Below are 24649 nucleotides of genomic sequence, written 5' to 3' on the forward strand. Positions count from 1 at the left end.
TCTACAATAACTGCTTTAGTTCACAATAGGAAAGTCAGCTACCATATTGTGTAACAGCTACAACATTCTTCCAAACTTTCATCGTTTCAATTTTTTTTTAACTATCATTCTTCAGAACAGGTCATATTTTTGAAATGTATAATAATTGAACACATAATAGAGCAGTCAGTGGTGACAGTCCAATGAAAAGAGGATTCCATTAAAGAGCAACTCGCTTTTCAAAACATCCATAGATAGCAGAATATCTTGCTGCTTTACATCAGCAGCCTTGAATATGCTTTTTCAGTGACCTCTGACACATACTAGGGTACTTACTTTCCTATGTTTTCAGTCTTAATCAGCTCTGTCAACAGGTATTATATTATAGTGCTTTTTATAATCCTGTCTAGTCACAATATTTTCAGAAATTTGGTGTGAAATCAAGACAACTAAATCTATTAGATTAGGAACACTATAGATAAAAATGTCAGGTACCCTAATTGACATCAACAGAGTTTTTTTTAAAGCTTTACCAAATAATGGTAATACAAAACCTACAGTTAAGCAAACATAGTGCCGTTTATGACTTCCTATGTGCATAAACTGACAGTATTATTTGGGGAATAAACTGCCTACCACTAAGCTGATGCCCACTTCTCTGAATGTGTCTTTCTCTCTTTCCTATTCCACATCTTTATTTTTTTAAGGAAACAATATTCTTTCCTCAGAGAGCAGAACCTTTTCTTTTGGGAACATCATCCAGACAGACAGTGAACTTAGAACAAGACATATAAAGAATAAAATGCAACTCAAGCAGGCAATTTTCTTCACCATAGCTTCCTGATCTAGGTACTTTCCACTTGAAAGAGACGAGACACGTTTCAGAATTTCACTTCATAGAAGTGAGCTTCCTCTGTCATCACAGGAATTCCTGAGGAAGAGACTCGCACTTGCCTACAGGGACACCTTTTGACCCCAGTTACGCAAGTATCCCCCAAAGGTTCCTTATTCTTCACTGAAGGAACATGCTACTTTTCCTCAGATAGGCAGGTAAACATAAAAAATAGAAGCCACGTGGCCCAAAGCAAACAGCCGTGTCATCCATTTAGAATAGGAGGACCAATGCCGAATATAGCAGTAAAAATTGCCATTTGCTGATCTATGCATTGCTAGATCTTCAACTTGTAGCCAGGACAGGTTTATACAGGGTATTTAATAGGTGGAAGGCTAATCCAAAGATCTATTTGTTGTCTTTATTTACAGGCTAAGGCTCTTCTGAAAGCATGGACATCTGTAGTCTAATAATTTAATCTAAATTATGGATACCACTACTCATGTGACCTACAGTGTCAAGAAATATGTAAAACCATTTATAAAAAAAAGAAAAAGCCATTAACATTGAATGTTCACCAGCTTGCAAAAACTATAAATCATGCTGCAGCTCTTTCAATTAGTATTGTAACATGTTTGGTTTTATAAATGCAAGTCATTTAAGTCCCTTAAATCATGGGTGTCTGTGGTCTTTCACAGGTCCTCCTTCTCTGAATCATAGAGAATCAATTCAAAAGGTCAGTGCTGATTAAAAAAAAAATTATATCTAAGGACATGTTAGACTGCAAGTTAATTTTTTCTGTCTTCTGAAATAATGTCTCTCTTGTTTATTTTGGGTACTATGAGTATTTATAAAAAAAAAAAAAATAAGGGGGAGCTTCCTGACAAAAGTCCAATTTCAAATACCTTAAATGGCTTCAAGCTTGGCTCTGTCAGTCTGCTGTTTCCTAAAACAGGTTTTAGACTACAGCCAAATAGAGCTATCAGAAACAAGTGGTTATTCATCTTTAGAGAGTACAGTGCTGACAAAACATAAAAGTTACCCTTTGCCTCAAAGACCTGAGGATTTTTCTACAGCATTCACAAAACCTTGAAATGTTTGACATTTTTCAAGTCAAATAAGAAGATGCAAAAATCAGTGTACCTTAATTTTTTCCTTAACTTGCGCACATCCTCCTCCCCTCAGTTAAGCTTCTGTTTTATAATTCCTTGCTTTGCTTGCACTGCATTTTGCAATGTTTAGGTAGATTGATAATTTTTATAAGAATTTATAGGTAGAAGTAAATGAGCATGAACATAAAATAGGTGATTTCTTACTTCTTCATGTCTATAAGTATTCAAAGTAAAATCCCAGAAGAGCCAATATCAAGAGAGATCTATAGAATCAAACATAAAACACAAACTTAGTGAGAGAAACATTTTGAACATGTGGCCTAAAGTTCGTACAGTGGGGGCCCAGATGATGCCTACATACAGAACTTTAAACCTAGCAAAAGCTTTGAGGCAGATTTGATGTTTTCCCCATGTTCATGCAGTGTCTGTTTCTGTATGTGCAAAATGGTGATAGCACTTACTGAATTACTACTTACTGCATAAGAAGAGATTTATATAGGAAAAGTGTAAAGCCTTATGTGAGAGATAAATATCATTAATTGTTCACTGCAGTACAGTAATATTCTGACTCTCCTAATTCCTAGACATAATTATCTGTTTTCTCCGTAGTTTGCAAAGTGTATCCTCAAAGACGGGAATAAACAATGAGAATGCTGATTTGCTTCACTGTGACATTTTAATATCCTTTGAGCCACTGAAAGATGCTTGTGATTTATCCAAACAACATTTTCACGTTTCTGCAAATTCAACGTTTCATACATCCAAGGAGTTATCTATGCTGGTGTCCAAGGGGGAGGGAGAAGGCAACCGACTACTTTTTATCTTATTTAAGCACTCTTTTAAGCATTTATAGCCATCCTTTTAATTACAGCAGATCAAATGAAAAAGTCTGCTTATTTTTAGAAAAACTGAGTCATGCCCACTGCTATTACATGGAAGCCCAAGAGCGGAGGTATCTGAGACAGCTCATCCAACATGAAAGCAGCACCAGAATTTGCAGCCCCGTAGTTATTCTGGATCTTGACAAGGACCCACAAAAAACAGGTGTGGGAGCTTATGTTTTAACCAACATGGGCCACTTGAGGGCCATGCTAGCTGTTGCTTAATTGTGTTACAGCTGGCCCATTGCCGGGCTCTTCGGCCAACTGAGCCTCCTACCATTAGCACTGGCAAACCTCTTCACTGAAATTTAGTCCATTGCTTTGCTCTCCATATTATAGAGGCATTTCCCAAAGTTTAGCAGGTGTTCAGAGATGCAGGCTTCAACTGAACCCATCAGCAAGAAACCAATAAAAAGACTCCTTCAAAACAACTTGGTATTTATAGCTGCCACTCCATCTAACACCAGGGTAAGAAAAAATTACAGGGCAGGATAGTGAGAAGCAAGTAGCCAGCTGCAACAGATGCTAAACCATGTCCAGCTCTACTTGCCTTTTCCACCCCTGCCTGTGGCTGTTAGAGCAGCTCTTGGAGGGGCTGTGTCACATGTAAACACTCCTCCAAGGATGGTGCACTCTTCCCAAGGCTGCAGAATAAATGTCATGTTACCATCCATAAATTACCCACATAGTTTAACACTTCTCACATAGCCACCATCCTAGAAGGAGAATCAGAACACAAACCCTACATTTTATCACATGCTAGGCCCATAAAGGCAGGCTATAAACTTTTCAAGGGTGAGGTCTCTGCAGTCACTTCAGCTCCCTGCCTGCAAGAGCCAGAATTTGCCTGAGTAAACAATCACAAATCAGAAAACAGTCCTGCAGAGGCCCTGAGTCCTATGTACTCCTTGTAGGCACAGGAGACTATGTGGTTTCTGCTCAGGAGTCCTGGACTTGACATTTCCAAAGGATCAGATCTCCAGCTGCCAGGAGGCTGCTGAAGACACCTTTTGGAGAGCAAGGGAAGATACCCCTGTGTTCTTTCTGAAGGGTTTGGGGGCACATGTTCTTGAAGAAACACACGGTGGAGCAATAGCTGGAACCTGCTTTTATCCCACGGCTGGTTCTTAGTTTACAGTGACCAACAGGAAGAGCTTCACGTGAGTATCTGGTACATTTCTTATATTAAACGATGTTAAACACCTTTTCCCCTAAATGCTAATGATGATTTCCAATGCCTGGCTAGCCCTATGAATAGCAGTAACAGTGTCACCAACCCTCTCCAAGTGATAGGGGTCATAATGACTAGAGAAAGATTAAGCCACCATATTTTATCAGTTTGAGCCTTAGTGATGAAATATTTTGATTCAACAGCGCACTAAGTAACAAAGCTTCGAATCAGCTTTTTAAAGAGCTTTAACACAGTTCATGACTCAATTGCTTGAGTATATGCTGTTTAAGTGATGCAGTATTTTGAGGGGATGTACTAATTTCAGCATTTTTTAACTGAATTTTATTACTTTAGGCATTTTTAAATACATGTATGCTGGTCACTTTGGGTGAAAAGTTGCCACAAAATGGGACAGAACCTCATGTTTAACCCCTCTTTTCCATCCCAAGCTGACTGGGTATGGCATCCTAAACCCTTTGCCTAGGAATTCTAACATGGGTGTGGAAGTCAAAGATTTCCTAAATAATTAAAAAGCACAAACTGACACCATCAAACAACAGCACAGGGCTGATAAAATTCAGTAAAGGAAATAATTCACAGAAAGCTCTCCTCAGCCACTATCCAGCATTGTTCCCCACTCTCTCCCAGCCCACACCCAAAGGGGGAGATAATTTGGATAAAACAGTGTATTTTGTCCCAACTTTCCCCTCCAGCTTTCAGTTACTGAATGCAACAGAATATGTGTGCAGTTTCTTCTTCCCACCTCTTCTCCTTCATAACTCCTCTCTTCTCATTTACAGACACTATGCAATTTCTTAAAATTTCCTTAGTTAGGGGGTGTGGGGTGGGGGTGGTATTACAACAAATATCTTTGTTTAAATTCAGACTTTTATGTTAACAAAAAAGGGGAATGACACTGTGGGATAGGAGAGAAAAAGAAAATGGGGATTTTTTCTTTAAAAGTGTGAAAATGTGAAATGTTAAATGTGAAAGCTTTCAATTAAAAGGTTTTGTCTGAAAAACAACTCTATTTGAATCCCCTGCTCCTCCAAGCCCCCAACACTCATGGTTTGACCTCTCCCCTGAGGTTTTGGAAGTGGAGAGAAACATTCTCTCTTCTTTTGGGAACAGATGGACACATTTGGACTGTCAGAGACAGCTGGTTATGCTGAGACCTGGCCTAATCACTTTCTCCTCAATGTCTTCCCAAAGTTTCTAGGGTGACATTAGAGAAAACTAATGAGATACCTATTGCAGTGTGAGAAGCACAAAGTCACTTTATTTTTGCTGGCAGTATATTGGCTATGTCTTCTACATATTTTACTACTGTTTCATTCTGAACTTGATTGCTCTATTCCTTGTTCTAAAAAGCCGCTTCCCAAACCAGAATAAATCTAAACCACTTTTTCTTCCCCTGCTCTTCTAGTTTTTCACTCCATTCTATTCATGTGGCATACACTCATACAGCCAGACTTTCCTAGGCTGCTTTGCAGTTCCTATCCATATTGACTTTAAGGCTGGTAGACCTTCAATGGCCTAACAGGGTGTTCATCGTTCAAACTAAAATCATTTGGAGCCAAGTTTCAACCCAGAATTTTTTTTTTATGAGCATCTATGAGCTCCAGAAGGCAAGAATTCTGAACAGAAGCATTAAAAGGTGCTCCATAATATCTGTCAAGCAGGCAAAGAGATACTGTGTGGAGTATTAGAGAAGGAAGGGCTTAAAATAGCCTCTAGATTAGAATCTCAATGTGACACAGTGCATCAACAAAGTACTTCCAAATCCAAACGCAGAATCATGTATTTCAATGCTCCTCATTAATATGCTGGATTAAATCCAGCACTGACTTGCCCCTGCGATGTGTCTGAGGTTAAAAATGCCTGTGTACTTAGCTTAATAGGTTCCCATTAGGGAGATGCAAAAATAGCATTGATTTTATTTAAGAAGAACATCTCAAATAAACGGTGCAGTTAAATGGCTGCACACAAAATTTTTCTGAACTCTGGCAATATTTTTTCACAGAAAGTATCCTATGTAGATGTTATGAAGAAGTCAGTACCTGTATGTTAATTAACTCAAAATATTCACTACTCCTTTTCCCAAAACAGGAATTCAAGTGAAAAATAAACAGCACATCAAAAAAAAAACCACTGCTAAGACTGATAATGGTACCAAGAAATCAACCAAAAATCAAGCAACTTTTTCATCATAAGATTTTTTTTTCCTATAAAAATACATGCATAGTTTTCAAAGAGTTTTCACTTTGAAATGAAAACAGGAAAATATTTCATTTTGAAAATATTTAAAAGTACTGGATTTTTCTGCATCCCTTGAAGACTTTTATTTCTTTGTTTTGGATGAGACATAACTTTTTCAGTAGGAAAACGTTTTTAGCCAACACAAGTACACATTTTTCCTAACAAAGTAACTGACGGAAAAAATGCTCAACTCACTCGATACACCTTAAATTCCACAAGTCTCCTGCAAAGGACTTCAATTATGAGAGAAAAAAAAACCACCTTATTTGAGACAGGAAGGAGGAAGATATTTCTGATTCTAAACGCAATTAATTTTCAATGATTAAAACCACATGTGGTTTTTTCCCCTCCTTTTTTTTTTTTTTTTTTTCTTCCCCCTTCAAATTTAGGGCATTCACATTTATGGTCCTATGTTCCTGTGGTTTTCTTCCAGCAATTTATTATTAGGTATTGGATGTAGTAAGAAAATAAATCTAAATGAAAGTGATACAGCAAAGGCAAAACATTCCTTCTTCTTTTAGCTGACTACAATTATAAGCAATGCTTTCCAATCCTACCTCTCCCACTGAACCTCACCTTCTACATCCTCACACAGGGAACTCCAGTCCAAGGCAATAAGAATTCCATAAACAGAAATTTGAAGCACTGAACACATGCAGTATTGGATTTATTAATGAGGATATAAAACATTCCCACCAAATTATCAAGGGTTGCTAAACCTCCTTCAGATTTAATCTATATCTTTTCCTATTCCAGTACTTGGAAAGAAACAGAAAGCATGGATCCAAGTAAAGGACTATGTTTTAGGAGATCCTGCCTGAGTGTTTGCAGCAGCCTCAACAAGAAACAGAGGAAATCTTGAAGCTTCTTTGTTGTTCAGTTTCCCTTTATGTGAAACAAGGGTAATAATTCTAATTAAATGAAAGAGTCTTTGGGTTTGTCATAAGGGAAAAGAGATGTCAAAATAGGCAGGAATAAAGGTTTCCCTGATTTTCTGCAGAGTTCATGATACCTAATTTCTTTAGCACTTAAAAAAAAAAAAAAAAGTCAGTTCTACAAAGTGCTATGAATAACCATTGATAAGGATGCAAAGAAATACTATCAATAAATAGACCTCATATAAAAAAGGAGAAAACGCATGAAAGAAAAGGAAAGCAAAATCCAGTGAATAACTTCTTTTTCTTAAATCCCTTTTGAAATCACACACAGAATCTCACAAAATCGTGTCAGGCCACTGACATTTAGAGGGATTCTCTTTTTCTCACTCATTCTATAAAAGTGCTGAATGGATGCTGTGACACAGCACGTGTTATCCTATCACTTCTTATTTATGGGTGCGCTTTTGCTTTCCAGCCCTGAAATTGCTTTTCAGCAAGTCACAAATATCCACTTTGAAAAGAAGACCAGTTTTGCTTCTCTTGTTCTAACTGATTTTTTCAAGAAAATCCATGTCTTGTTTTCAGCAAAAAAGATCTCAAGATATCCAGTACATTTATCCAGTACATTCAAAAAACATTTAAGAAGAACAAAAAGGATTACATAGATGATTAATCCCCTTATTTCTCTGGATTCTTCCATAAGCCTTCCATATTTAAATATAGTAAAATGTTAGCATTTGTTTTCTTCTGTTTTTTCCCCACTATTTTTTCCTAACCTCTCCCCTCACATCAGCAGCTGCTAACATATTTTATTATAACTCAGAATGAATTGTAAAAGATTTCAGATAAATACATTATAAACTCAAAATATTCTAAATTGTTGTGCATACATGGAAAAATTGTTACGCTTGTTGAGACTCTTGCACTCTCACATAATTTCATATCGACAATTTATTTTACAGAAAGGTTTTGCTTTCTGAACACACTGACTATAATGAGTATTTCTTTGTATAGAATATATCTAATAGATTAATTTTTTTTAATCTGCATACTATTTTATACATTGAACAGATCAGTTTTACTTATAGTTGTGTATTTCCATATAGTAATTTTTAGCATTTCAGTTGGTGCCATTTTTTCTTTTTCATTTTATAAACACTGTTTAGTTTTTAAACAAATGCCTTTCTTGTCAGTGTTGTGGGAAAAACAGTTATAAATCAAAAGGGAAAATGGAGAGTACATGGAAGGATTCTCAGTCCTCAGTACAGACAAAACACTCTTAGAGGCACAAAACAAATCTAAGTCTGAAAAACAGAGAAATATATTTTTCCATCATTATCACTCAGGTATTGCCTGGAGGATCAGTTGCAAGAAAAATATCAGGAGAAAAAAAGATGTTACTTTTATATGGATTATGTCTCTTTGAAGACTAAAACATGGGTTTACTAAACAATGGTATTTAACTAGATATGGTTGGGCAGGATGTTTTACAAAGGGAGGGCGGTAAAAAAAATTCTCTGCCCCTAGAAAATTATAGTCTGTTTGCTTCTTTGTTAGTTCAAAAATTAAAAAATCAGCTTCACAGCTGAACCCAAATGTATTTTCTGAGTGTGTCAGGAATTTGGTTCTTTGTTTTAACGGAGAAGGGGGAAAAACATTTAGAAAAAAAAAATCCCTAGGCATGCAATTGAAAAACAAAAACAAGAGTGCTGTATGTCAGTTCTGTCTTCCCTGCTGGAATACATAATCCCTGAACAGAACTTGCCCTGACCTTCCACAAGTAGCAGGGTAATTGTTCTTGGGGATTTTATGAATATCACTATCTATTTGCAGAGAAAGCCATGAATAAAAGAGGAAAATGAATTTGAATTTGCAGTGAAAGTGAGCATCCAGTACTGGGCTGTTCCCCAACTGGAAGAGAGCCAGACTTGATCCCCAGGCAGAGAGCCAAGGAGACATCCTTGCCATGGTGCATGACCAAGTTCTGCAGCTGGAGAGTTAAACTGGGCACAGAGGAGGGACCTCTGCATCGTCCTCAGAGCAGACTAAGATTTAAAGATGCTGGGGCATTAATTTTACCATCCTTCCTCACCACCAGACCCAGAATTGAGGTAGCAGTAAAACACACACGTTTTGCATGGGGAAGCTATGCAGAACAATTCTTCCAGGGTGCCGCAACAAAGGATAAATCTTTCTGAGAAGGAGAGAAGGAAACCAAAGCACAGAGCTGAAACCACAAACATATACACAGGATGCATCTCTTAATTCATAATTCCTCACAGTCCTCTCAAGCATGTCCCTATTGTCAAATTAATCCCTCTTGAGCTGCCCTTTTAGTTCTCCATGGTTGCATCTGATTGCTGCCCAGCTTCGGTGAGCAGGGTGTGAAACACTCTTGGTAGAGATGTTTATTGACCACGTCTGCCTGCAAGGCAGAGGTGGGAGTCAGTCCCAGGCAGGAGGATCTGCCCCACATTGGGGCGGGTTTAGCCTTGTCCAGGTGAGGGCTCATCTGCCAGTCACACTGCTGCAGAAGAGCTCAACAAGGATGGCTGCTCACCTGAGACATCAGCAGCACTGGCATGAATTTTTAACTCCTCTGTTCACCGAAGCAGCAGTTGCTTTCAGTCCAATTCACTGCACAAGATGTGCAATCTCAGTTTTATGCGGAGGTGAAATTCCTGTATTAATTCATATTGAGTGCGCACAACAGCCAGTGAGAAAAGTGGCAGTGTGGAGAAAGAAAAGTAAGAAGGATTTCTGTGATCCATATTGAATTAGTTTAAAATGAATGGTGGGTATTGCATGAAGGTATCTGAATAAACACAGAGCTGTTCAGGTGGCAGTAAGGGAAAGAAAACTTGCAAGCATAGAAAAGAAAAGGACACAATGAGGTAGGAAAGAGTAAGTTGCCATAGATATATACCTACATCCTTCATTTCGTGCACCCATAATTCTCTCTGGCAGCTGCATGATTAATTCAAAGATTTATTGATTTTTTTTTCTTGCTCAATTCTGCTGACCTGCTTTTGTTGACAGGTCTGTGCGGATCACACTCCTCCGCCAGTTGAAAGCATGGCATCATGTTGGTCTCCATGGCCTGCAGTAAACATTTCAACTCATTTAACAGCAACAGTATTTGGGTGCATGGTAAAAACATGCAGAGCTTATTTCAAACCAAACAAACATGAACTACCGAACTGGTAGGCTACTTTCGCCATGAAAACAATCTGTAATTGCAATTATAATGCAATTTTTATGGTGGGACAGAACATCTAAACAGTTGAATTTTTCATCTCCTGTACTCTCACTTTTATAAGAAATTCACTAGCTTAAAGTTTTCTAGCAAAACCAAAGACATTTTGGTACAGCAACGGCTTCCAACATAAAATGTTTAGCCTCTGCCTCTACCACCTTTCTGCAGCAGGACAGAGTGTCTGCCCCTATGCAGTTACACAGCTCGAGCTCACAAACCAGATCACAGGCTTTAAAAAATTCACTTGATTCTAACTGAAGGATCACCTGGCCTTCATTGTAACCTTCCTCCAAAAAGAAAACAAACACGCAATTAAAAATATGCCTTTACAGTTTAGCAACCCAGGTGAAGCAACAGGGATACAACACTGACATCACAGCAAATGAAATGAAGCTCTACCAGATAGGTACTTCAAATTCTTTCTAATGAGTCATTCTTCTAATGAGTCTTTCAGTTAAAACTGTACTCTTGGCAGGGAAGACAAAGGAAATGAGCATCTGTACGGCTATCTACAGCCCTAAAAATCTGTGGGTTTATCTACTTAATAGCACTGTACTCCACAATGATGTTTTAGTTGAAATCTGGTTCCACACACAACACTGGAAAATACTGTTTCTGTTTCTTCCAGATGTCACCTGTAGGTAACTCCTTGATGTATTAAAAATAACCAAAAAAATGACGGCCGGTGGCAGTTTTGACATTCTACCCCTCTCAGAGTGCAGCTAAACCACGTACACAGGCAAAAGCTGTACAGTATAAAGCATTCTGGGTAGTAAGGCACGCACTCATTAAAATGAATTTCATGCATCAATTTTGTCCCCTCATATCAAACCTGTCAGAGTTTATTGGCTGTTCACTCAGGTTAGACAGAGTTTTGATGGGAAACCTCAAGCATACAGTGCTTAATGTGGTCATCTACGTATCCACTGCCATTCAGGAAGGAGACAAGATCACAAGCCACTAGCAAAATAAATTTATAAGGAAGAAAACAATGCTATGATCACTGTTTCAAAAAGTAAAAATGAAAATAAATAATAAAATTAGACCTAAAACCAGAACATTAGGTCACCAAAGTATGTTCTTGCTCCTAGCCTTTTAATACCAAATCTGATAGCACTGAGCCTTGCTGTCTACAAATCAGACCTCAAAAAATCCTGCATATCAAAAACACAGTAATAAAGATATTACTTCAAATATTCAATTCCAGGAAAATTATATGAACCAAAAACTGCCTGAAGAATTGTAAACAAAGAGCAAAGACAAAATGGAAAAAAAATAGAGTGAACACCTGTGAAGGGTAGCAGTCAGTCTGCTCTTATTTCACTTTTAATAAAGATCTGGTAAACATCAAGTTAATTAAAATGCTGGCCATATTTATTTGAAGGTTTTACAAACCCCAGAGAGAATTAATATTACAGGAACTGAGGGTGCTAGAAAAAGCTGGCCAGATGATAAAATGGAATTCACCCCAGGAAAATGAAAAAAATTTCAAGTACATCTGGAGAGAAAATAATGTGACATAGATATTTCCAGTGAGAGACTAACTGTGCCACTGAATTCAACCATGCTGAAAGAAACCTCTTCATGACTGGCAACATCAATAACAAGGTGGTAAAACAGAACAGTTAGGGCATCAGATTGGATAATGTGATGCATGGTCCAACAGGCCCACAGAGACATGTGATAGGTGCCCATATGTGTGTGTGTGTATGTAGATGTGTATCTGTACACATACACTGATGGATACAGAGAGGGAAAGAGAAAGAAAGGCATATATTAAAAAAAAAAATCCAAATATTTGAAGCCTTAACACAGAAAGCAGAGTTACAACTTCCCTCTTTCTCTAATTCACAAGCTCAAGAAGCAATTCTGAAGGGGGCCAGAATCCAGTCAAGTTTTTTGTGTGCTTCTAATTGTGTAAGTAGAGAGAAAAAAAAAAATTAAAGGGTTGAGGAAAAAATAGAGAAAGAGGATTGGGGCAGGGGGGCTGTTGGAGGTTTTTTGTTTGGTTTTAAAGTGAGTAGAGGGAAGGGATCCCTCCAATTGATGGAAATGGAGGGCTACCCAAAACAGAGCAGCAACAGAGGGGAAAAAAAAAAAAAAATGATACACTTGTCTCCTAGACCCACTTCATTACTGAAATGCCAAAACCACTGCTACTATTTGTGAACCCTATTAGTAATAAATTGCTGGATGTAGTGACGCAGAGCAAATTTTGTCTTTTTGCACTTTAAGCACCAAGAAACCCCACTCAAATACATTTTATTTTTCTCCTCCATCTCTCAAAAACAGCCACTGATGTTCTACACCCTCAGAGCAGCCAAAACATCAGTCACACTGAGGAAAATATGCAAGTTCCCTCTACAGGAAAAGAACAGTCTCTCTGATATTAACACCTCTGTTTCACATGCACGCTTCCCTGTGTTAATTAAACGAGCAGAAACCACTCTTTTGCCTGTATTACTCACTTTCCTCTGTGCTATCAAAATGGGGTTCTTTGACACATGGATCAGATGTTTTCCATCTTCATCTGTTCAAGTCACTCTGAACACCTACCTCCCACAAAGCTGTTGAAATCCTTGCATCCCATCCTACCAATCCCACGGTCGTAATTTTAGAATGATTCACCTCATCAAAATACTCCAGTGTAATGGACTAGGAAGCAAACATGGACCACAGACTGCAGAGTAGCCAGAGGAAAGGTCCTCCAATGAACAGTTGTGAGTACGTTGCCTTGCTCAGTTACAATTTTAGTTTACAATGAGTCAAAAGAGAGCATAAAAAATGTTCGTACAAGCAGGAAGTGCTAAGTTTTTACCATCTCCACTTTCTGGGATTATAAAACACTCTCCTCCTAAAAGAGCAGTGCTCTTAGGAAAAATGCAGATAACCAGACATTTAGTAAATTACTTTTCCTAGGTTTCTTAGGAAAATAACCTTGTTGAAAGAGCAAGTGAGGAAGCAATATATTGTCTTTAGATTTTGGCAAGTGCACTTTACATGTCTTCAAGAAGCTTAGAAAACACATTGCTGTAACAGCAAACCTACAGTCTGACCTGAACACTGCTGAACAGTAGTCACATTAGCTTTCCAGGGAGTCAAGGAAGCTCAGCAGATGTACGGGTTTGACTGCTTTACCTTCTGTATGCTATCACAACTTTGAATGGGAGAATTAAATCTCACCGACATGTTTCTGGTAGAAGGTAGTTTACATTCAGATTTTTAAAATTTTATATATGTTGCCAGTATTTAAGCATAAAAAATTGTACTCTTCATCCCACTCCACCTGGAACCAGAAAAAATCTTGCATCTAGAGCGTTCAGTGGCATAGGTTAAGCATCTGCTGAATGCTTGCTGGTTGGCATCCATGATTAAGCCTGACATCAAAACAAAACAAGAAAGATCACAACTCATCTCTACTAGACACCGCCTCAATCAAATGGCTGGACTTAATCTCTGTGATCATCAGCAATAATTTAATTCAGAACACGGGACTCTGCACACACTACCACTCTCCATAAAGAGATTTTTTTTTTTCCACTACATACAAACCTCGTGGCTGAAGAAAAAGCAATTGCTCTGTGTAAACTGAACCACTGTTGTAATCTCCAAACCCCAGCACAAATGAAAACTGCAGTGCTGTATTTTAGATGCCACCACGTGATAACTACTGGCAAACACTGACTGCTTACTGTCAACTGCAGCAGTTCAGAAAAGCCCTTTGTGCAGAAAGAGATCCAAGAGCCCCTGAGCCTTTTAAAGACAAGACTTGAGGAACTGTGTGTAAATAAATAATGCAATTCATTACATCAAATGTAGGTCATTGTACATCAGTGACACTTCAAGATGTGGTCCAGTGTGTCTAATTTCTGACCGATGGAAAGTATGCTGGCTGGAAGGCTCATCAGCTGTCATCTGCATGTCAATCTCAGCCCTTCAGGGAACCGCGTTCCATTCATGCTTACACACCTTTCCCTCAAAACTCCTATTCTTTCAGTGCAGATTTAAATATGCCACTGTGCACAGTCGTTATTATCTCTCTTTTTCTGCCCTTTTTAAGCAGTCACACTCTATGTATAAATAAGACAGATTCTTGCATGGTATGTCATTAGACAGGAAAATGGGAATTCAGAAAGGTCAGGGCATGAACCTATTCATGATCCTGCTCTGGGCACTAAGCTTTTCAGATACACTGAAAAACTCGAAATCCCTCGTAGTTATCAGAATCAGGATAGGAGTCATTCATAACAGAAGTACAGTGCGTAGAGACAGACGAAATTTAATTCTTCAGCCTTTCTCTTTGTTTCCATCTGCTCTTCAGTCTCCTCTTTTCTGTCACTTTGCTGATCTCTTACACTGACCTTTATTTTTAATAATCCCTTTCTGCCTTCCTTCCCCTATAACCACACCTTTGCTCTCTCTGGGGCTAATTAACACATGAATGGACTCTGCTCTTTCCTTTTACCTAGGCAGAGCAGAATCAGCAGTTATTTTGTTTTTACCTTCCCTTCTAGTCCAGCTTCACTGTTCTGCATGTGAAGAAGAAATACTACAAGCCAAGCACTAGTCTCCATTCTGCCTTGCAGTTGCTCAACAAGAGGAGAAGCACAACCAGTACTGTGGCACTTTTCTATGCTTTTGTTCCTTGGTTTTATGGCTGTTGTTACAAAAACATACTTTGCTGCTCTCTTTGGTCTTGCAGTGTCTAGGCTGTTTTCAATGGTTACAAAGTCAACACAAAGCTGATCCTAAAAGTCTCTTTCTTTGGGAATGGTTCATGAAGGAAAGCAGTAAGGAGAAAAGGAAACTTGACCTTTGAGCAAGCTGTATGTAGCTATAAGTCATACAACATTCTAGAATTATTTGTCATTATGTTTAGTGTCATTTAATGAAAATGTGTAAAAGCAGGTTACTGACACAAGAGAAAACTGCACATCATTATGCTACTTATTATAATTCAAATGAATTTCAGACTCAGTTTCAAGTCAATTGACAGTATACAATTCTTCAGAAAAGAAGGATCTTCAGAAAAATGAGTTACAACTGTAGAGCTTGGTACAGCAGTAACCTGCACTTTGTGAGCCCCTTAAGACTTCTCAGAGTTGGTCCTTCTATTTTGCCAACATCTCAGAGATTGTTAGGCAAGACACACATCACTGGAAAGTTTGATTGTTTTTACTAGAAGACACAGATGGGCAAATAAGATACTCTTTATGCATTCGTAGCAGATTGACAACTGCAGTAGTCTGCTGCTGTCCTTGTCTGTCATGAGAGTTTGTAAAACAGCTGTTTCTAGTGGAGATGGCTGAACATTTTATCTAACAATTATTATTCAGAATGGATCTTTCTAGTATGAAAAGATTTCTGTGTATTTGTTATTGGAATTTGGGGTTTTCTACTTTTCCCCAGAATAGATTCATCCAAATAATTGTTTTTGCCTTGTTTTAAAAATCTTTTTCCCACTACCTTGGCCCCTACAGGACACCCTGGAAAAGCTTTTTGGCCTCAGATTTCCTGGCACATTGAAAGACAAAGTGTAGGAACAAAACCCCAATTATTTAGCTGTTCCCCTGACAGACAGACAGACAAGAACATGCACACCTTTTCAGCCTACAGCTGTCCTTGCACATGGAAAATTCATAGAATTCAGTATTTCTGGCTCCAGACGTGGGCACCTTCCCCTTTATTGAACAGGGAGTCTGACCTATCTGGACACTCCTTGGAAACATTCTAGCAATATGTCTTAATGTATTTCAGCTCCCAATTACTTTGCAATAACCTGGAGGCATGACATAAAATTGCAGCCAGGAAACAGAAGAGGCTTTTGCCCAGCCATATTTATTACACACTTCAATTATGGACATGACTGCATTCTCTGAGATTTAAGCATACAGACAAAAGCAGGTATGTCCAGGATAGCACACTGTTGCAAGACCAAAAAAATCTCACCATCTTAATCAAGGAATATACCTCAAACACTCTTTCTAAAAAGCTATATTTATTTTTTTTTTACATTATAGAAGTAAAAACATTTTGCTTTATTCTTTAAAATGTTAGATTTACATAAAAAGAGAACTGATATCTAGAACAGCAAAACAGCAGGAAACAGCTGAAATAAAGAGTTGTGGTTCATCTACAGATCTTTCTATCCTAGTAGTCAGAATGGGACTACAGAGACAGATGTATGAAATATTTACTCTAAATTGTACTTGGAAGTATTTCACTGGAGTTTAAGCCTTTCAAACACAACAAACAAAAAAAGCTTATCTGTTGGACCACTTGCATATGGAACTTCCCCTCTAAAAAGCTGCCCTGTTTCCTGTCATAGGGGGTCTCCCATTCCCCCCTGTAAGGTGTGAGCTTCCTGAGCTACTTGTGTCTATTTGAAATGGATATATCATCTCAGTGAAAATGTTCTTCTCATCTTTCTTCCTCTCTCTCTCTCCCCCTTCCTTTTTCTCTTTTCCTTTCTTTTCAAGTAAACACTATCTACTTTTCCCACAAAAGCCTTGTCCACCTCAAACCATGATAATCATCACACTGTGAATATATATTTTTTTATATTCTTGCTCTTTCACAGTAGAGGTTTCCCCTCAAGATGGCTCTCATTTTTGCTGATGTTGATGAGTAACGAGTAAAACAGTTCTATTAAGAAACAAGAAAAAAAACAAATCAGAGCTTGATGTTTTCCAATATTAAATGGGGAGATGAAAAGCATACCAATTAATCTGGTCTAGCATACAGGAAAAAAAAAAAACATGGTAGCAGTGGCTGTATAAGCAAGCTTATGCATTTCCTCAGAATATTGATCATTAGTGGAAAACAGCTCAATAGCTGTGTTATGTCTTGCATCCTATTCATCAGCACTGGCATTCTAAGAAGACAGGCTTGATCAATAACTACCATTTGAGTTCATGGCCAGATTATTGCAAAATTGATTATGGGTAAAACTCAAGGCAATTGTTTTATGAAACACGTGTGGGTTCTGGTTTTTAAATGCTCTCACTATTAAGCTGCAGTTAAAGAGTATAAATGGTGAACAAACAAATCTTGCAGTCATTGTGGTTAAACTGCAGCAATGTTTTCCTGCCTCGCTTTTGCCCTTGCACGACAGATATCATCGACCTGTAATCTAACCTGTGATTTCATCTCTGAAACTAAATCTTTTCCATGATGTGATTCAACATGATAAACTGAGATTTTCAATAGCATCAGTTTTAATGAATGATGTTTTATTTCCATTTAGATTTCTAACTGTCAAATTCAGGGATTGTGAGATAATTAGAAACTGTGTTTTAAGTACTGAAATTTGTAATAGATTTTTAATGATTGTAGACTACTCAAACACAGCCAGAAGCCACATTAAGGAAAAAAAAAAAAAAAGATAGAATTTAGGTCCATATAGTTAAATGTTATTACACACTTTTATCCCCCGAAAGTTTGGGGTTAAAATCAATATAGACTAACCAGAGTGAAATTATCTTAAAATAGCAGCCATGATGGTCTGCAGAAATGCCACACATTCTTTCCTAAAGAAGGGGTTACAGACACCTGTGCGCTCTACTCCTGATTCCAGGGTGAAGGGCATGATTGAGTCATTCAAAGATACCACATAGGTACAAGGTACTAATGCTCAAGTCCAAAAAAAAAAAAAAAATCAGACTGAGAGGACACAATCTATGCTAACAGAGAAAATATGCATGCTTTCTTACAATACAGAAGGAATAAACTCAAAAGAAATATTAAGGTAGTTAACCATGAAAGTATACACTTTTTTTTCCTCCAGGCAATATTCACACGTACAAATGGACGTGCACCATGTAGTAGCCTATTTTAAGATGAAGCAAAGTAAACACATCCATCCACTGTTGCATTAAATAATCTTAATGATAGTTTAGATAATCTTAAACATAGTTCTGTAATAATGGAAATCTTATTTGCATATTTAAATACAACTCTGACCTGGCTATATTGGGTGAAGTGTTGCTAAGTCCTACAATTCGGATATTACAGACCTCTGCATGGAAACACACTCAAGTTTCAGTTGCTCAGTGACAAAAATAATATGCCATATCAAAATCAAGAGCATAACAAGGAAGTGCATTTACCAAGCTTAAACAGTGCACCAGTAGTATAGGACAACTGAGCATCAATTACGTGGTCCTTAAATATCTACCAAATCCCAAAAAAGATATTTGAAATATATTTTTTTAAAAATAGAACAAGCTTATGTAAGGAATCAATAGAACACAGAAAAATAAAATCTATAAGTCCTATAGAAACAGATATTTTCATCGATACCACATTTGTCAGAAAGAAAAGATTATTAATATACCGAGAAGTACAAAAACATTTCCACACTTTGTACAATTGTAAACAGAACCACATTCTTAAATATACTCTGCAGCAATTCAACTCAAATTATTTTTTTCCATTCTACATTACCCTAGAACAATATATTTCAAATTTCTGCACACATAAATCATTTGTATGTGTAACAACAGCTGCATTTTGTGTAATATATAATTTAGATATGTACTATACTGAAAATATTTTTCCTACATATACTTTCTCCCATTAATTTCTTACAATGTTTATGCTTTAAAATGTTGCCTGAATTCCCTGTACTTCCTGAACAATGCCTCACATTTCCTCATTTTGCCAGTACATAGATTAATGCATATAACTGCTTTAGAATAAATTGTTTCATTTCAACATGTTCAGCTTACACCACAGTTTACCAGTGTTATCTATGAAAATATTTGAGATCGAAATGTTATGACTGTATTGTCCTGGTTTCAGCTCAGGTAGAGTTAATTTTCTTCCTAATAGCTGGTACAGTGCTGTATTTTGGATTTAGTATAAGAATAATGTTGATAACACACTGATGGTTTTAGTTGTTGCTAAGTAGTGCTTGTCCTAAGTCAAGGACTTTTCAGGCTCCCATGCTCTGCCAGCGAGGAGGTGCACAAGAAGCTGGGAGGGAACATGGCCAGGAGAGGTGACCCGAACTAGCCAAAGGGATATTTCATACCATATGACATCATGCTCAGTATATAAACTGGGGGGGGTGGCTGGGGAGGGGCCAATCGCTGCTCAGGGACTGGCTGGGCATCAGTCAGCAGGTGGTGAACAACTGCATTGTGCACTCTTGGGTTTTATTTCTCTCCTCTTATTATCTTCCTTTTCATTACTATTATTATTATTATATTTTATTTCAATTATTAAACTGTTTTTATCTCAACCCGCAAGTTTTACTTTTTTTCTGATTCTCCTCCCCACCCCACCGGGAGCAGGGAGAAATGAGTGAGCGGCTGTGTGGAACTTAGCTGCCAGCTGGGGTTAAACCATGACAGTATAAATATTGATTATATACCTCATTTAAAGATAACCAAACAAATTTAGATGGGAATTCTTCTAATCCATAAGTAACATTACTAGTGAAAAACAATTACAACCCAACACATCCTTTATGACACTCAAATTTCTTTGGCACATAGGAGTTCCTTATCAAAGTTAAAACATGAACCCATTGCCACAGCACCAGGAAGCTGTTTTTGTGTCTGGTATAAAACAAAAAACATGTTATTTTCCCCTCAAGCATGCTAGAAAAAGCAGGGCTGTCTAAAACCTTCATGTCACACACAGTCATAGGGATGCGGCAATGCTAATGTGAAATATGTTACTGGAAGGATGACATACCATTCAGCTATAATTGACATCAGGCATTTGGGGAGAAAAAAAATAGGAACCATAGCTGCCATTGCCAATTGGAAAAGAAAGCCATAACAACCTACCTGAGACAAGCGAGACTGTGTCTTTCTCCCATGAGACAACAGTGATGTATGCCTCCACAGAGGAGGGGATAATGCACTTGAACACTGCTACATTGCCTCTCATGGCTTTCTGGTCCTCCACACGGACTGTATAGGGTTCCCGTAAAACTGAAGACAGAAGAAAAAGTTTTGTTAAACAGGTCATAATCACACATCCCATCCATTTCCTCGGTTAGCCTTGCAAAGTTCCCCCAAGAAGGTTAGTGAGGTTGTGAATTTTTTTGTCTCAGTAATGATACAGTTTTGCAAGGCTGACTGCAAATTAATATGAAAGCCTTCACAGATCTTTTTGTTTCCTCAAAATCTGCATTTCACCATATTTCTATGTTCTTCCCCTACCTAATTCTGAGGGCAAGAAGAAAGACTTTTGTAAGAACTGCATATTTATATGGGTAAACGGTGTTATGTCTTGTGTTACTCGTCTAGTTTCTCATGCCACATTTCCCATCACAAATTGTTTTCTGCTCTATCAAAGAGTACAAGGTACATACAAGCACTGTGTGTGAATTAGACATCCAGAGGGTAGAAGAGAAGGTCAGTGTCATTTAGGATTTTGAAGAAGTGAGAACTGAAGGAGAAAATCGATGAAGATGACAGCCAGAGAAAAAGCAGGGTGTGTCAGAAACACAGAGGAATGATAGTAGGTAAGAGCTACATTCAATTGACCAGCACTGAAAGAAATAAGTTAATGGTAAGAAAATATAAACTATGATTCAGAGTTGTGTTAAAAAGCAGCATGGGGGTACTTAGATCCAGGATATGATTTGTGTAGCATCTGGAAGAATTAATTTAATGGTCGAAGATTAAAAAGAACATTTGGAGAAATCCTTCACACCAAACTAATATTGGTGGGATGAGATGAAGTTGCATTGGTTAGGAGAACAGAAAGAAGGAAAATCCTGGCACTGAAACAATTCAATGAAGAATGAGGGGTGAAAAATCCCATGAGCAACAGTTAATGGAGAAGGTGGTACAGCAGAGAAGAAAAAATGTTGTCTACTACAAGAAGTAAATGGGCAAGACAGGAAGGACAAGCAGCAATGTAGACTCTCCACAGGACCATAAGGTCAAAATGCAAAAAAGAAATCACCACAGCCAACATAGTTACATATCTTGAGGTGGTGAACAAAGTTATATATCTTGAAGTGACAAACACTTTCGATGAAAATAGGGATGAATGTATTGGAAAATGATGTGTGTGTCTGAGGCATGTATATGCCTGAGGGTAAAAGTTATTGGGAAGAACAACCCCAGTGCAGCAGTGTAACCAAGTCAGCAATGCTGATCTGCCACATTACACTGACATTTCTTGCCTACATATCCTGCCCACAAACATATACCAAGCTCTACCAATTACATTTAACCACATTGATTCTAGACTGAAGAGTCAGTAAATCCTTTGCAGAGTTTACAAGAGCATTTCTATACACCAGGAGCACAGGAATTTCTAAATGTCAGCCCCACTTACAATACATTTCAAGAAAAAAAGGCAGCGTACTGAAATGTAACTGTAATTTTCACAAATGTAAACATCATGAAGTTTTCAGGTCCAGACTGTAGCAATATAACAGTTAAGAACTCTAACCAAAAGTAAATTTAATTATAAGTTAAATATTTTTTAAAAATCAAAACAAACTGATCTTCTATGATAAGATAGACACCACTAGTTTTTTAAAAAGTCAATAATTTATTTTTAATCAAAGTTTAAGATTCTTAACCCTGTTATAAGTGCTGAACTGATATGATAAGCACATTTAATGTAGTGACTTTACAACACTGGCTGTCCTGTGATGAAGCAACCCCCTAATCTTGTTCTACACTGGAGGGAATAGCACATATATCATCTTAATGAGGCTGACTTTTGTTTAATGCTCGTGCTCCAACCATCATTTACAGAAAAGGCTTGTTTAGCAACAATATCCTAACACACTGCTAAAGGTATTTGTATTTCTCCAGGACAGTTGGCCATTTTGAAAATCTGCCCAGTTGATCATTTTAGTAAAAGCAAACACAGAAAATATATGTAGGGCACAAAAGTTGGAAAGAGGTTTATTCATTTTCTTGTTTAAAAAGTTTACATTATTGGGGTTCCATGGATAAATGGGTTAATGCTGAGCAATGCACATAGCAGCATCCTGTCATCCATATTGTATGCTTTTACAACTAAATGATCACCTGTCCAGAGTCTTAGCTAGCAACGTCACAAATTTTAGCCTCCTCTACATCATTGCATTAGTTTAACTATGAAATAGAAAAATTGGAAGCTAATACTGGAAAAAATGCTGCCCAAAAGATGCTCAAAATTGAGACACATTAACAAATCCACTAAGGACAAAAATAATACTCTGTTCTTTCTAAATATAAATTTGCCAGACAACTTGTCCACAAATCCATTAAAGTAAAACCAAAAGCACAGAAACCAGAACTGAGTTCCAAACATAAAGTTGATTACTATGTATTCTTATGAATCTTTTGTATTCAAATATTTCTGATCTGTGGACAACCAAACATTTTCCAGAAGAAGTACAGACCATGCAAACTCCACATATACGTATCATGTGAACTCGCACAATACTAGTCACTAGCAAGAAAACCCACTTTTCTAGACAAACTTTAATAAGACACATGAATTTCATGGAAACCTGTTTTTTATTCTTGCCTTCTAATTGTCTACAAACTACAAATCTCTGAATGATAATTTATTGTTAAGAAGAGAATACATTCTCTTATGTTAAAAGAGAGTCACAGACAAATCCACTTACTAACTATTCAGTTTTCCCCATATAACTTCTGTGAAGGCGTATCTCTAAAGGAAAGCAACTTCTCTTCTGATTAAAGACTAGCATAGCTCCAACACCAACAAAGAGGTTACGAGGATTTGCATTAGTCAAGGGTCAGCTCCCAGACTAGCTTTTGTTTGTTTGTTTGAATATTTTAATTAACTGAAGTGAGTAGACAAAACCTTCAAAAACTATGCAATCATATGTTTATGTGCTGCAACAAAAGGCCTGATTTTGATCCCACTCTAATTCTCCCAGTCTGCACACAGTCAGTATAGAAAACAGACGCAAAACCATTATGCTCATTTGAATCTTTTAGCTTAAACAGAAAGCACTGCCTACGGACCAACATCAGTTGCTGACTTGTTACACAGGACACAAGTTTCTCTCTCAAATCAAAGCACAACTGAATACAAGCAAATGAGAAGGGATGTGATTAGGCAAATATTCCTCTTTTCTTCCAGCCCCTATACAAAATCCAAAGACTACATCTTTTTCTCTCACAGCTCTTTAATGAGTAAGCATGGTCTGATTAATTATTTCATTATCGGTTAATTTTTCCTTATACTTGTGCAGAAGCTCAACTGATTATGATCTTTGGAAAACTAACTTTGCACCAACAAAATAAATCAAGTCAGGAACAGAGGGAAGAATCCCCTATTAATATTGTTAAGAGTTCAGAGGTTACACTTCTGGTCGACCTCCTTTGATTCACAGCTGCTGCTACTCTTTGTCTGAAACACCCAAGTTTCCTCCGTCCTCAAGCCCATTTGAACCCAGTAAAAGGTTGTACTTACCAGCCTTAATGTGAACATCCTGACTTCTGATTTTCCCTGAAGGATTTTCAGCTGTGCAATAGTAAGTGTTATCATGGATTAAGTTATTAAAGCTTGAAGGAGGGAAGGGGAAAATTTGGAGAGTGCCATTGGGGTGGACGTGGCGGATCCCTGGGACATCGTAGATCTCCTCGCCCGTTGCTAGGTACCATCTGAGCGTCACAGGGGGGATCCCTGCTGCTGGACAGGGTACCAATGTCCCTGTGGTGCTAGCAAACACTACCTCTTGCAGAGATGCATTGACAAAATATAGACTGGCGTGTAGATCTTCACTGAAAACTGCAAGACAAAAAAGAAAAAGAACGGACCTTGAAAATCCAAGAAATTTCAGCTACGCACAAAACAATTTGACTTACTTGCCACAAAATCAAACGCAATGCCTAGGGAAAGTAATCAAAACATCTGGATCCTAATGCAAGTTCTAATAAAATGTTTCTCATTTCAGAAGAAAATATCACCAGATTAACATGCTAAGTGGTTTACATCCAAAAGTAAAATGGGAAATCCCTTTCTTAGTAGTGTAAACTGAAACAGATCTGATCACTTTTGCATTTGCTGATGCCGTGTTCTTTGTAAAGACAGCAAAAATCCAGCAGTAATCTACTTCCATGAAATTTCTAGCAACTAAATTTCTGCCTGGAACACAGGCAGTTTCTGTTAGCACTATAAAGTTATTTTTACCGTCTTTCCATGGCAAAATGATTTAACAAGTAATAAAAAGAACTGAGCAAACAATGGGAAAAATCCCCATAATTCCTTAGTAATAATACATACCTATGCTTAATACAGATACAACTTAATAAACACATTATATAATTTGATCAGGTCT

At 37.6% G+C, this 24649-nt stretch overlaps 1 protein-coding gene across 2 annotated transcripts in view; it reads right to left on the bottom strand.

The window, feature by feature from the left end:
* DSCAM (DS cell adhesion molecule) overlaps positions 1-24649 on the bottom strand; it is a 476473-nt gene that overhangs the window by 376066 nt on the left and 75758 nt on the right. For both annotated transcript variants that reach the window (XR_012627493.1, XM_074858375.1), the window contains exons 2-3: positions 23782-24099; positions 20166-20312 (exon numbers count right to left, since the gene is read on the bottom strand). Coding sequence is in view for 1 of the 2 variants with exons in the window: in XM_074858375.1 (XP_074714476.1) it covers positions 20166-20312; positions 23782-24099 (465 nt within the window). In the remaining variant the exon portion in view is untranslated. The remainder of the gene's footprint in view (positions 1-20165; positions 20313-23781; positions 24100-24649) is intronic.

Source organism: Strix uralensis, chromosome 2, assembly GCF_047716275.1.
Source record: "Strix uralensis isolate ZFMK-TIS-50842 chromosome 2, bStrUra1, whole genome shotgun sequence".
Taxonomy (NCBI): domain Eukaryota; kingdom Metazoa; phylum Chordata; class Aves; order Strigiformes; family Strigidae; genus Strix; species Strix uralensis.